Genomic DNA, 14,141 nt, shown 5'->3' on the forward strand with positions numbered 1-14,141 from the left:
TTTTTACATACAAGGAAAAATGTCTCGTTTAAAAAGTGACATTTTAGGAGAGAACTATGTAAATCTGTTTTTATTCGACCAGATTCTCAATAAACTCTTCTCAGGCTACTGTTAGGGTTCAAATTAGGCTCTGGCTGTGTTATGATTGGCTAGTCCTTATCATTTTACTGAATAAAAATATCTTTTGTGTCACGTTTTGCAAGGTGGTAGTTGGAGGACCCCAAAAAGCAGGGAGGCAGGGAGGAGCAGGGTGGATTGACCAAAATGTATTTAACAAAAAATACACACAGGAGTACAATGGAAAAAAACACAAAGTCGAAGTACTCAAAAAATGCCTAGAAATCACAAGTATCAAACAAAACTATAACATGAAACAAAACATGACACTTTGGTTCGATTGGATTTACTTAATTCGGACATGATCATTGCTTGGTTGCACATGATAAATATGTTCAACTAATAAATATCATTTGAATATATTTGAGGAAATTAGGAGAAAATTACATCAGTTGACCACATTTTAATGATGTGCAACCCAAAGTTAAGTACTTTTTTTTAATACACTGAAAAATAAAGTCTTTATTGAATGTACCAGCACTCAATTCACTCAATCACTCAAGTGATTGCGTGAAATAAAATGATCTGAATCCAGCTACATTTTCAAAGAAGATGTTTAGGCTCCATCTGCATCTGGATGATATTATTTAGCCACTTCATTCAATAAAATTAAAGAAATTCAAATTTGTGGTATCACATCAATTTTGGAACAACCGCAGGGGTGTCACCCGAAGACATGAGGCTGTGGGCTGGTTCATAAGGTGTTCAAAGTTCTACTGTAGAGCTTGGACTCAGGGCTACTTATACCTTAAAAGTAATCATGGAATTCTTAATGTCAATTCTTCAACAAACTGGAAGCCAATTTGGTGACGCTAAAAATTGAGGCGATGTGACGGCATCTGTTTCGTTCAGAGAAGCCGAGCTGTTGCTACAGGACAGGGTAGTAATGCTGGAGAAGCGTGTGTTGCAATAATCTAAAATGGAAAAAAATAAGTAAAATAAATGAGGGGTTAGGCTAGGTTTGCGGTTCAAGATTATGGTTTGCATTGGTTAGGATTAGGGTTTTGGTTAGTGGTTAGGTTAAGGATGGTTAGGCTCTTATGGAAGTTAAAATGACTTGATTGTGTGTTCAGGTAAGGGGGAGCCTTAGAGAGTGTCCAAGATTACGGTTAGGTTTGGGTAAAATTGGGTTCAGGCTTTTCCTTCACAGTTTGGGAATGCCAAGTTAAATGCGAAGTTCCTGTGAATCCTCTTATCAGTTTTCGTAAACACGTGGACCAATGTGGCCGTGACGGCAAACGTGTATGGCTGAAAGGAGTGCGTCTGCCTGACGATTTGGAGGGGAGGGCAACGGGATACAATCAGTGGGTGGACCTTGTTGACTCGCATTTCCACTTCCACTCCCTTTCCCCTCCACTTTGCTCCACTTGACTTCATCTTTGTCTTCCAGTCTCAGCACTCACTGACATATCCTGGATCTCCCTGTGGAGCTGGAGAAGGAACCACCCTGGCATAAAACAATGGCGCTGTGCACACCGAACGCGGATCCCTCCAAAGCCATCCGAAGTGACGGGAAAGAGCCCGGTGAGGCTTCAGCCGCGTCGATGCCAGCCACTGTTAACCTGAGGCTGACCCGAAGTTTGTCCAAGTCGGACTCTGACTTGTTGGCGCCGCCGCCGCTCGGAGAAGATGACGGAGGTCATGCTGCTCGCAGCGGATCCGTGTCCAAGTGCAAGCAGGGCCAGCCCTCCAAGGAGAGAATGCCTTCCTTCGCCTCTGAGTGGGATGAGGTAATGCACGAGCCGGCTTTGAAATTATGACGAGAGGCTGATAAGAGGGGCGACTCAGGATTAGTGCGGGAAGAGGGCGAGGCGGTGCATTTTCGAAAGGGGAGGAAGGAAGTTCTGCAGAGGTTGCCATGGTAACACCTGCAGGCCGCCGCTCGGCCGTGCAAGTGTCTTGGTGACTGGTGGCATCCTCCGTGTAGCATCCAGGGCTAATTGGGCCTCCGCTGTCATGACACATCCACTCAGTGTGTTGTGCACACTACCCTCTATCACCAACAGGGGCAGTGGCAATCATCAACGCAACCCCGTGAGCAAACGCAGCAGCTTTGAATCCTGTGGCTGCAATAAGATTAATATGAATAATAAAACAACAATAATAATAATTATTATGATTATTGTAAAATTCAAAATCGTAACAATACAATACAGTAATTGTTGCTTACGAATAAATACATGATTGAAAATAAAAATATTATGGAAATATCCCGTACATTTTTATTATTATAAAATAAACTAGAAACTTTTATGAAGAATCTTAGATATATATTTAGTTAAAATAATGAGGCTATTATTATTATTATTATTCTTTTCATTAAATACAGATCAATAATACAATAGCAATAGCATTAATAATCAACATATGTGTGAGTATTGCAAATAAAATAACCATAATGTACTACTCATAAGAATATATACGATCGCTAAATAATTTTTGTTAAATATAATTACAACAACAATAATACTTCTGTAAAAATATAGATGTTTGGAGAAGTCATAATTTACTTCATAACAATAACAAATACAACTATGAAGACTATTTTTGTTGATTTATTGTTATTAGAAATATAGGCCCAGGCCAAAGCCATTACATATTATTAGCGATCAACTCCAATGATGAATGATGATTGCTCAAGCATTTGAAGTCACTATTATGACAATCACAAAACAATATTCCAAATGGAAACTTTATTTTGTGCAGTAATCAGCTTGACATTTTCAAGTGCCTTAAACGCTACTCATGTAAAAAAAAACAAATGGGTAATTAAAACGAAATCTGAACTAATCTAATCGACACTCACACACTTGTGTTGGACGACAACGAGGTCACAGCCATTCTTGACCATCCCCTTGACATTTGGTGGACATGTTGAAGTTTGTGTTCGTGTACAAGTCGTCATTGTGTCATCACAGAGGCGCACTTATCCCCGTCCCCCTCACCCCCGCTTCTCTCCTTGACACTAGTGTTGATTCAGGCCATGCTCGGTGGGGTGGGGTGTCCTGTTCTCAAGGGCATCCTGTTGTTGCAGCTGCTCCCCAACTGTCTGATCGTGTGCCCAAAAGTGAAATATATTTTGTGTATTATCTCAGGAAGCCATACGTACACACACACACACACACGCACACACACACACGCACACACACACACACACACACACACACACACACAGATCCACCCCATATATATACAGTTCGATGGAATAACACGGTGGCAGCCAACGGCCTGAGTATAATTCATACAAAGTACAACTAAAAGAAACAACACAGCATTGCCTTGAGATATAAGATTAGTTTGTTCCATGACCGGTGACGACGCTCATTACCCAAAACATTTATTTCAAATCGTCTTTCCCCATTGAAATGCATGGAAACGTCATTCATTCGTTCCAGCCTCACCCCCCCAAAACTCAAAACATTTTTTCCTATGTCTATATCTACTGTATATCTACATAATGTCCATAGGATGACAATATTTAACATGCACCTAAAGACAATAACATTTTTTATTATCTAATGAAAGAAATACATTTTCCGATCCATGTGCCATGTGGCAAAATAAGCAGGCTTGTAATAATTCACAACTATCTATCTATCTATCTATCTATCTATCTATCTATCTATCTATCTATCTATCTATCTATCTATCTATCTATCTATCTATCTATCTATCTATCTATCTATCTATCTATCTATCTATCTATCTGTACATCTACCCACGCGCACGCACATAACACAGCCAGCTTCATTTACGAACCTCGGTGTATTCCCCCCCGCGAACAAACACACACAGTATGTGTTTCCGTCTGTCGTCAGCGAAACGGGAGTCCATCAGTGACGGACAGAGGACAGTCGGTACTGGCCGGTTTAGTGACGATTTGGGATGATGGACGAAAACTCGCTTCTGTCTGGGCTTGTGAGTGTGTGTGTGTGTGTGTGTGTGTGTGTGTGTGTGTGTGTGTGTGAGAGAGAGAGAGAAAGTCAACCACACGTGAAAATTAGCTGATTGAGCATCACACATTGTGACAAGCCTGAAAGGTTAATCCAAGTGTTGTCTCTCTTGATACCACTGGTCCAAAAATGACCTAATTGGACTGTTATATTTTTGACCAAAGTGACAAACTGAGTGTGTTGTTTTGGCAGCTTTAATAAGACAAGTAAGAAACTGCGTTCGCCTCGTATCCACGGTCATCAGTGCAGATTTGGGCATCCTAAAAAGCAGATGTGTGTGCGTGTGCGCATGACCATGCACTAGCACCACACTAGCGGCAGGCTCATTTGATGTAATATTTAGTGCTTGAAAGAGCCCCCTGCACTGGCTGGCTGGTGGCATCAGCACTGTGCAAGATGAGCCTTGATTCATTTGGAAGGCAGGCAGGCAGGCGGGCAGGCATGTGGGACGTGTGGCATAGTGCGCCCGAAGCATCGCAAACCTCATATTCACTCCTTGAATTAACCCACTTACATTCCCTAGCACATACTGTACACACATATACATATACACGCAAATGACATCACAGCCAGCCTAAGTGCACTTTTATTGGAGTCTGTCATCAAAATGTCACTTCAGTGGGAGGGTGCGATGATTTATTTAAGTGCTTGAACATGTCGCACATACAGTGCTAAATATTTCACATTTAAATACACATTTCCAAACATTAGGGTCTGAGCTAAGTCCTACTTGAAATTGTTAGTTATTATTCTGATGGCTGTTTAGATTTGCAAAAAAAGCGTGAAGGCTTGAGGCTCTTTTCCATCGTAATGGTTTCGCCATGTGCGGTCACTTTCCGAATACTTTTTCCGGGCCATGCAGGAACCGTTTCTCTGAACCTCTTCCAACCTGCTGATATACATATTATGTGCATTATACAAAGAACATATGCAATTTCTACAAAATACTTTTAAAACATAAATAGTTTATAACAATAAAAATTTTAACTATCGCAGACATGAGTAAATTCGCCCTTTCATCGTAGGTCAACATACAACATACAGCACAGATGACATTTCTTTCCTCTCAATCCTCAGTGCAAACATGCAGTGCATTAAACACACACAGCTAAAGATAAGGCAGTGAAACTAAATTGAACAAAGAAAACATAAATATATACCACATTGGCCTGAATATAAGACGGTGTTTTTTGCATTGAAATAAGACTGAAAAAGTGAGGGTCGTCTTATATTCGGGGTCTAGACATTATACCCATTCACGACGCTAGATGGCGCCAGATATCATTGAAGCGAATGCTGAACTTGACTCCCCAGGCCAAAGTGAACCCCTGTGGCGAAGAATAAAAATAAAAATAGCGGTAGCACAAAGAAGGAAAATAAAAAATAGCGGTAAGAAGGAAAAGAGAAGAAAATAATAGAAGAGATAACAGAAAATGGAGAAATGTAGTAACAATCTGGAGAAAAGTGGGTCGAAGATCGGCCAGGTTAACCGGCAGCTGAGGAGAAGTTATGATGTCATTTACACATTCATTTACGAATGTGATTGCACTTTAAATTTGAATGAGGCAAAATAACATGCTCTTTCTCTCAAATATATTGTTATAATCATTTGTTTCAGATGTACTTTAATTATTTTCTGTATAAAAATTAATTTGGTGTTCAAAAAGTCTTTTTTCAAACTTGGGTCTCGAAAAAGAGGGCACCATCTTATAATCAGGGCCGTCTTATATTCGGGCCAATACGGTAAATCTAAACAATATAAACAGACAGTCAACAGACACCAAGGGCATTTGTGACTATTGCGGGTTAAAGTGAAGTACAGTAGTGCATTGTGCAATATGCGGATGTCGGATAAACTCGCATATACGACGAGATATCAAACGTGTTGGCTAAAATTGGGAAGCACAGATATTAATTGTAATTTCAATTCAGAGCCCACTAGCTTACTTAGTACACGTCTCTAAGGAAGCTGTGCGCAATCCTTTTATTATTATTATTTTTTGCACCATGGGCTTCCTTCGTACAAGGCCATATTTTGACGGACCGTCAAAGCCGCAGCACAGCCACACAGAGGTAACTGTTTCACCAGCAGTTTTCCTGCATGTATTCGGCCACCGTCTCACGCCAAATTTAGCGTTAGCGGGGAGCGAACCTCGTCAAGCCACCCGCCACAACCGTTGTTTACAGGCTGCTGTACAACCCACCACAAGGGTCAACTTCAAAATAATACTGAAACAAGTAATACTGTACCTGCATATCAAATGCCTGATTTTGCTTTTATTTTCATGTTGGCTGTCCGAAGCAATTGTTGTGATGGCTAATTTGACTTCAAATTGAGGCTAGTACACAAAAGAGTAATGACTGACTTGAAACTGAGTACAATACTCAATTTCCAGTCCTCAGTCCTTAGCTGATCAATGATGATTTGCCATAAAAAAAAAACGCATGCGGTTTTAACAACTGGTACATATTATTCAAAAAAATCAATGCCTTAACAAACCTAGAATTATTTGTTTGGTCACCTCACTATACCATTAAATAACCACAAGAGCTAAATGTATTTTAAAAAATAATAACATTGTCCAGGAGAGTTTTATGTAACACGGTGCTGAATATAATGATCATATATCATCATCGGGAATTTGGTTTGATGATTTGCCATGAAAACCTCAGGGCACAAGCTTGAGTATACATGGATATTGGAAAAGCTAATACAAATATAATACATCTGAGAGAGTGCAACGCGCGCACACACACACACGCGCACACACACAGACACATACACACACACACATACACACGCAGACACACACGTAGACGCAAACACACGCGCACACGCTCACATACAAATGGTTGGAGGGAAAACTTATTATCGAATTCCCACCATCCATTTCAATCTTATGTAAAGTTTCTAAAATTAGTATGGAAACGGACACACACATTTACTTTACACATCACAAGCTCGCATGAGTAATGACTCGAAAAATCCTGCTGGGAAATAACAAGGTGCACTGACAGCACACATGTGACATGTACGTACAACATTTGCCCGCGGGGGTTCGAACATACGTGCCACTCAACATTATGCTTTTACGTTTGCTATTGGATTTAAAAAAGACCAAGATGATGGAGGGAAACAGCTAGATATAAAAATGCTGAAAAGAGTCATTCTCGCAATCTCCAAACTGCTTACTCCCATCTCCATCTTATCATTCACTGCTGGCCAACTCCCCCCACCAAAATGGAAACTTTAAAAGAATTTCACAAACCACAGGGCTGTCTCTCCTCTGTCTTAATTCTAAAAAATTCAACAAAAAAACCCCTCATCAATACCAAAAGGGATAAGTGCGTATTAAAACACAAATTACCAGTGCACCGTATTCAAAAGTGACTGCTGTTTTCCAAACAGTTTCTATTGGCTCACTCCCGCATGGATGACATATCAAATCGATTAGCATCAATGCTAACATAGCAGCAGTTTTATTTTGAAAGGCACTGAATGCTTTTCTTCCTCATGGGTGTCAAATACAACTTATTTTCAAGCTGTATTGGAACGGGCATGGTGTTTTTCAAACATCTTGGGCTGAATCAACAAACAAAAAAATGAACTATGGCCGCTAATAACGCCTTTAATTACTTTTTATTTGGACCCGCGGTTTGCTCCATTTTTAATGTCCTAGCCTCAATGACATACCAGCACAAACAAGGCCACTAAAATTGACAGCTGAGAAAAACTCTTACCTGGCTGGCAGTTTCGGCTGTTGCTTCAGCTTTCATTGGAGGTGTCAATACTTCCTGGTGATAATGTCGGAGCGCAGCCTTGACTGGGTCGGTTGGCCTCATTTTGAAGGTTTCCCGACCCGGTCAGCTGTGTTCAAGACACGCCACCATGGAGTATTGACAGCTCTGATGAAGGCTGAAGCATCAGCTGAAACTGTTATCCAGGAAAGAGTTTTTCTCTTCACCCCCCAAAAAAAGATCATTGGCTCGAAAATAGAAACCTTAAACCTAAATTACCGGTAACCATACGTAGACAAGATCAACGTCATAGCACGATTGTTATTATTATTGTAATTATAAATTATATTCTTAGAATTGATGATTTGCCATGAAAACGGTTTGTCCAGTGGTTAGCGCGTCGACTTCACAGTGCAGAGGTTCAATTCCAGCTCTGGCCTCCCTGTGCAGAGTTTGCATGTTCTCCCCGGGCCTGCGTGGGTTTTCTCCGGGTACTCCGGTTTCCTCCTACATTCCAAAAACATGCAGGCTGATTGAACACTCCAAATTGTCCCTCGGTGTGAGTGTAAGCGTGGATGGTTGTTCGTTGACAACCGGTTCAGGGTGTCCTCCGCCGACTGCCCGAAGAGGGCTGGGATAGGCTCCAGCACCACCCGCGACCCTTTCGAGGATAAAGCGGATCGGAAAATGGATGGATGGATTATTAGAATTCGATCTTGGGGTACTAACTGAGGAGGTGTGAATGGAACTTTCCTCAGATAGGCCTGGGCTGAACTGCCATTTAATATATATTTTTTTCAGGGGAAGCTCATTTTGGACGGCACGGATAATGGATGGATCGATGTCTTGTATATGTCGACGTGTTCCCTCACATTGCTGTGGCGAAGCGTTCGCTCGCTCAAAAGAGGCTTCAATTGAGTAGCGCCAGTTTTACACCAGCTTTTTCTTGCCGTTATTTGCATCGCTCAAACTGCATGTGGCTATTCGCGATACGGATAGTGAATTAAATGCTTTCTATCAATGACACTGATTTGCATAGAGGCGGCAATTTCTCCACCCAAAATATACATATTCATTTTAACATGCGCAAATACCAACGGCACATCGAGACGTATTCTGCTTGGTATCTCAGTTAGTGACACATTTCGCCATCTGCATGTGCTTTGTGGATTCGACGCTATCAATTTGCTCCATTTTTACTTGTTAGCATCACGCAAAAGCCACGCAATCTTTGAATGAATTCGGTCGCTGATCTTTTCCAAATGGTTTGCATATCGAAAGAGATTAGAATGGATGGCAAGCCCAGCAGCAGTTTTATCAGAACTGTAACAAAGGTTTTTGTTCCTCACAGACGTCACTCAAGGTTTTATTCCAAAGTGTCAGCGCCATTTTCCAGTTTCTGTGGCCTGTCCCGCTCATATAGATTACGTACAGTCTTAGAGATTAGCACGAATGCTAACCTAGCAGTAAAAATTTATCCAAGGCTTTTCCTTTCCAATGGATCTGAAATGTAAGTTTCTTCCCTTTGGTTTGTGTGATAAGACATGCAGAGTTGTGCGTCGTATTTGACATGACTCGTGCATTATTTGTGCCATTGGAGTAATTCCTTGAGAGTCTCAACTCAACTCAACTGTATTTATAGAGCACTTTCAAACAGCCATCGCTGCATGCAAAGTGCTGTACATGGAGCAACTAACATATATACAACAATAAAGCAATAAATCAGTAACAAAGAGAGTGTGTGACTTCACTGTCCGTCTCCCTTTGGCTACACCAGTCCTGTTTCTGCTGTGTGGGGCAGAATAGCCCTCTGCCCCAGGTTACCAGGGAAACAGCCGACTGCGCATTGTCTCATGCACAACATTTTTAAAAAATGACATGAAAGTTCCAAACATTTCCATGAAAACGAAATATAAGGTGTCATTTTATTTCCCAACAGATTGAGAAAATCGTGGACCTGATCGGCGCCGGCATTGAGACGTCCGACAAGAAACAGGCGAGCTCAGGTAACATTTTTCCTCCCTCTACCGTAATGGTCCAATTTCATTGAAGCGCTGCAGTGATTGTTCTTTCACCACCTTTCTACCTCCCTCAAGAGCAATGAACATGATTTATTGGTGTGCTAATAGGAAATGACAAGTAGGGGCTCGGGGATTAAGTGAGATTTAGTCAGGAAGTGTTTACAGAGGTTATTATTGCTCAGTGCCGTATTGATGAGAGTCTGGTCGGGTTTATGCGCCGGGCATGGCGTGCAGCAACCTTGCAACTGATGGCATCAACTCACATTGTTAGCACTGTTTAATATGGACAATAAAATAATCCGATATATCTGGAATAGCTACAGGCTAGGCAAAGATAACACTCGTGAGAGCACAGACTTCCGCCAAGGACACACCATTCCCATTTGAAGCGGCGCCTAATGTTCACCTACATAGATCCTCATTAATAGTCATGTTTCATTCACAGAGAATTGAAGGAAAATGTATGGAAATGTTTTAAGATTATGAAATTGAAAGTGATCCCCGATTTTTCTTTATATCGTCTTCTCTTGATGCTGCTTTGCATATGTTAAAACAAGGGTTTCTTCAGTGTCACAAAAATAGCATCAACTAAATTCTCCAGTTAAAATATGGCCATACAATGTGCCCCTCTTCCATTGAAAGTGTCAGAAATGTTCTGCACTGTGGTTATGATCACCTTGTTCTCAAAATGCCCCATTTCCTGCACATTATTGGTTCAAGTAACAACCAGAGCGCCCAAGGTTATTCTATATTACATAAACAAGAATATGCAATTTGTTTGTTCGCCTTTTCCGCCCCACCACCCACCCACACACACACACACACGCACATACATGACATATAACATAGGTGTATGTGCGCTATTTATAGGCGAGTGTCCCACATTCAGCTGAGTCACATTTACTGCTCTGGAGGTTATCGGTATGCGTTTTCACTGCCATTATTCAAATGTGTGTCACGCGCTAAAGAGACGACATTTCAGGAAGACTTATGTAAAAGATGGAGAGCGGAATTGTGAGTAACGACACGATGTGTGGATATCAATAGCCCATCAGATGCGTCATTTGGAAAAAAAAAATCACCGGGGTGTTCCAAGGACAACTTGGGCAATGTTGTTGCGTGTAAATGAGCTTAAAGGAGAGCGAGTGTGAGACTGTGAGCATCAACAGTGCACAGTCCGTGTACATGCGTACACACACACATGCTCTGATGTTAAAAAAAAAAAAAAATTAAATAAATAAAATCCCGTCCTCAGTTTCTCTGAATTAATTCAGCTTTGCTGCTCATTTCCTCAAGTGTTGACAAGGACCCGCTACTATTTCCGATAAAAACAGACGTGGGTTTTAACCACGTTGTCTCCTCTTAAGTGGTGAGCGACCTAGCTAGCGTACTGCGGCGCAGTTTTTAACAAGCTGTCAAACACGGGTGAAGACAGTACGGCTTGAAAATCATCAACCATAATATGATTAGACAGTGATATCGAACCATCCATTTTCCTATCCGCTTTATCCTCACAAGGGTCATAGCGGGTGCTGGAGCCTATCCCAGCCATCTTCGGGCAGTCGGCGGGGGACACCCTGAACCGGTTGTCAGCAAATCGCAGGGCACACAGAGACAAACAACCATCCTCTCACACTCTCAACTCGGGACAATTTAGAGTGTTCAATCAGCCTGTCATGCATGTTTTTGGAATGTGGGAGGAAACCAGAGTATTTGTTTGTTTGTTTATTGTTTATTGTACATAAAAAGATATACAGTAATAAATTGACAGAAGATAAAGGTAAGTAAAATAGTAAAAAAGGAAAAGAAAACGGTCATCATACAACCCAATTATATGTTCAAATGAGTAGGAAGAAGTAAAGAACGTATCTAGTACCTGGAGAACATGCAAACCCCACACAGGGAGGCCGTAGCCGGAATCGAACCCTGCACCTCTGCACTGTGAGGTTGGCGCACTAACCACTGGATGACCGGGCTGTCCTATACAGTGATATATTTGATGAAAAACATGTAACTAAAGAATGAAATCCGCATTTTATTTCACTGTATTTTTAAGCATGCTGTTGGATACAATAAGAATCGTAATCACAACACAGGATGAAAAAAGGCACATCAGGAAGGGAAAAGTTGGACAGGCATAGTAACTGACCCCCCCCCCCCCCAAAAAAAAGAATCTCCGAGTTTTGATTTAATATTTTGGTTTTATTCTGAAAGACAACATGTCTTTCATTCACTCCCAAAGATATGTCTTTTTAGACTCCATACATTCAATCCAAGGTGCTTATTTCTTCAAATTTATTCGAGATTTTGCATTAAAAAAAGTTTCTGAAAATGGGTGGTCTTGAATTAATGTTGCAGCAGCGGTCCGGGCAAATCCACTTCTTCTTTGACAATCACACCATGGTGTGTTTGGTTCAATTAAAAAAAAAAAAGTAATTTTAAAAAGTACTCATTTTAAATATTTGATGATTTTATTGTTTGATAAAGCCTTTGTACTTGAGGAGTGGCTCATTTATATTTGAGCCTTAAAATATATAAACCCTTTCAGGGACAGCGGTTACTACGGTGAACAGTGTTATCAGGTTACAGGGCGCATGAACGGGTTAATATGCTCTTCTGTACATTGGGCTTAAAAAAAAGACATACATATTATCGCCTTATTTCAAATGCCATTTTTGTCATACATCTGGTCAGGAAGTGTGCAGTTTTATGTGAGACCCCAATGGGCACTGATGGAAAATTGTAGCTCCCCCCATGGTTAAGTTTCCCATCACTGTTTCATAGTTATATCAGAGTTAAAAGAAAAAAAAAAGAAAGAAAAAGGTCAGTATTTTCAGGATGAAAGCAATGCTGGTAAGAGATGAGGATGCAATATATCATGATTTTGGCCCACTTTTCCCTCTTGGATGAGCATAATTATGTCCTTGTTGTTATCTCAAAGCAATGGAAGTCATGGGAAGGGGCGGTTGGTATTTTTAAAAGGCTTTGTCTGGATGCGCTGGCGTTAAAAAATCCCTTTAGTCAAGCTGTGGGGGTCTCACGCTGAATTTGAATTAGATCCTTCTTACTGGCTATTAGCATCTTAACTCGCCTATGCACGGCCTCATCTTCCTCAGCCACAGATGAACATTGGTAGGTCACAACCCGCCCACTCCCTGGCTTGGCCTTTTTTTTTTTTTTTTTAAACCTCATCACTAACACGTGGAGCCAGCAGCAGCACGGCGTGACAATCAAACTGGAAGTCCACTCGATTGGCACTCCTTTGGCCTTCTTCTCTCGCCATCCAGGAGGGCGATTGTGGGTGGCTTGAAAGCCTTCATAATCCCGCTTCAGATAACGCCAACCATCGTGGCGGCCACAGTGAGCAGCAATACATGCTGGGATATTCGCTGTCTTGACACCTATGTGCCAAGAAGCTCTAATTGGATTTAATTGCAAAATGATTAAAAATCCCCATCCATCCATTTATTTGCTCTATACAGCTGGAGCATATCCCGGCGGACACGTTGGACTGATTACCTGTCAATCATTGGACTCACACGCACACACGCACACAACACACGCACACACACACACACACACTTACAATTTACAGTCCTGTACATTTTTCTACACTTGTGCATCAAAGAAAAGCAGCTTCAAAAAGCCTACTTGTACGTTTTTGGAAAACCTGCACTTAGTCCTTAGTAAACCAATTGTATATGTAAAATTAAAAATGTTTTATAAGCATCAAGTCCCTGTGTAATTTCAGTACCTTGGCCCCAAAAAGCCCCAAAACAAAATTGCTTGATGCATTTTTTTTCTGCCTTGGGTATCCCCTTATTTAGCGTAAAGGAAGTCAAGCCAACCACAGAAACAAATCCTCTTGCTCGACATGACAATAACACTTCATCAACTTCAAAATATACCTTGACCTTCCCCAATAACACATGGACAACAATTACTTAGTACGCTTTTATCCGGAAGCTCTTCCCGGCAGCGTGCTACAGCGTAATGGCTGACTTGATTTGTTCTTCCGATCCGACTGTAGCGGCGACGTTTACACTGCTGTCACAAACTGTTGCCACTAATCAGGTTGCCACTTGTCCCGAATCGTACCTTAAATTGGGAATTAAATGTTGTGTCCTATATTGAACCAATACACAAGCATGAACACTGAATTTAACAATAATGAATAAAATAAAAGACAGGAAGTATTACACAAAGAAATGTGTGAGCGTAGCCTTCATCTGGTGCGTTTTCCTCTGCTCTGTGCCAAATCCTCTGTCTGCCTGCACGCAGGCGGCCAATCCCCTTTGCCCTGTTTCTGCCT

At 41.3% G+C, this 14,141-nt stretch overlaps 1 protein-coding gene across 4 annotated transcripts in view; it reads left to right on the plus strand.

Annotated features, from left to right (window-relative positions):
- Positions 1-1,463: 1,463 nt before the first annotated feature.
- The window catches only part of anks1ab (ankyrin repeat and sterile alpha motif domain containing 1Ab), a 46,629-nt gene continuing 33,951 nt past the window's right edge, over positions 1,464-14,141 (plus strand). For all 4 annotated transcript variants that reach the window (XM_086118615.1, XM_086118616.1, XM_086118613.1 and 1 more), the window contains exons 1-2: positions 1,464-1,847; positions 9,748-9,814. In XM_086118615.1, coding sequence (XP_085974741.1) covers positions 1,578-1,847; positions 9,748-9,814 — 337 coding nt within the window. In that variant the 5' untranslated portion in view covers positions 1,464-1,577. The remainder of the gene's footprint in view (positions 1,848-9,747; positions 9,815-14,141) is intronic.

Source organism: Hippocampus guttulatus, chromosome 8 (assembly GCF_054856545.1).
Source record: "Hippocampus guttulatus isolate MCC_2025c chromosome 8, RoL_Hgut_1.0, whole genome shotgun sequence".
Taxonomy (NCBI): domain Eukaryota; kingdom Metazoa; phylum Chordata; class Actinopteri; order Syngnathiformes; family Syngnathidae; genus Hippocampus; species Hippocampus guttulatus.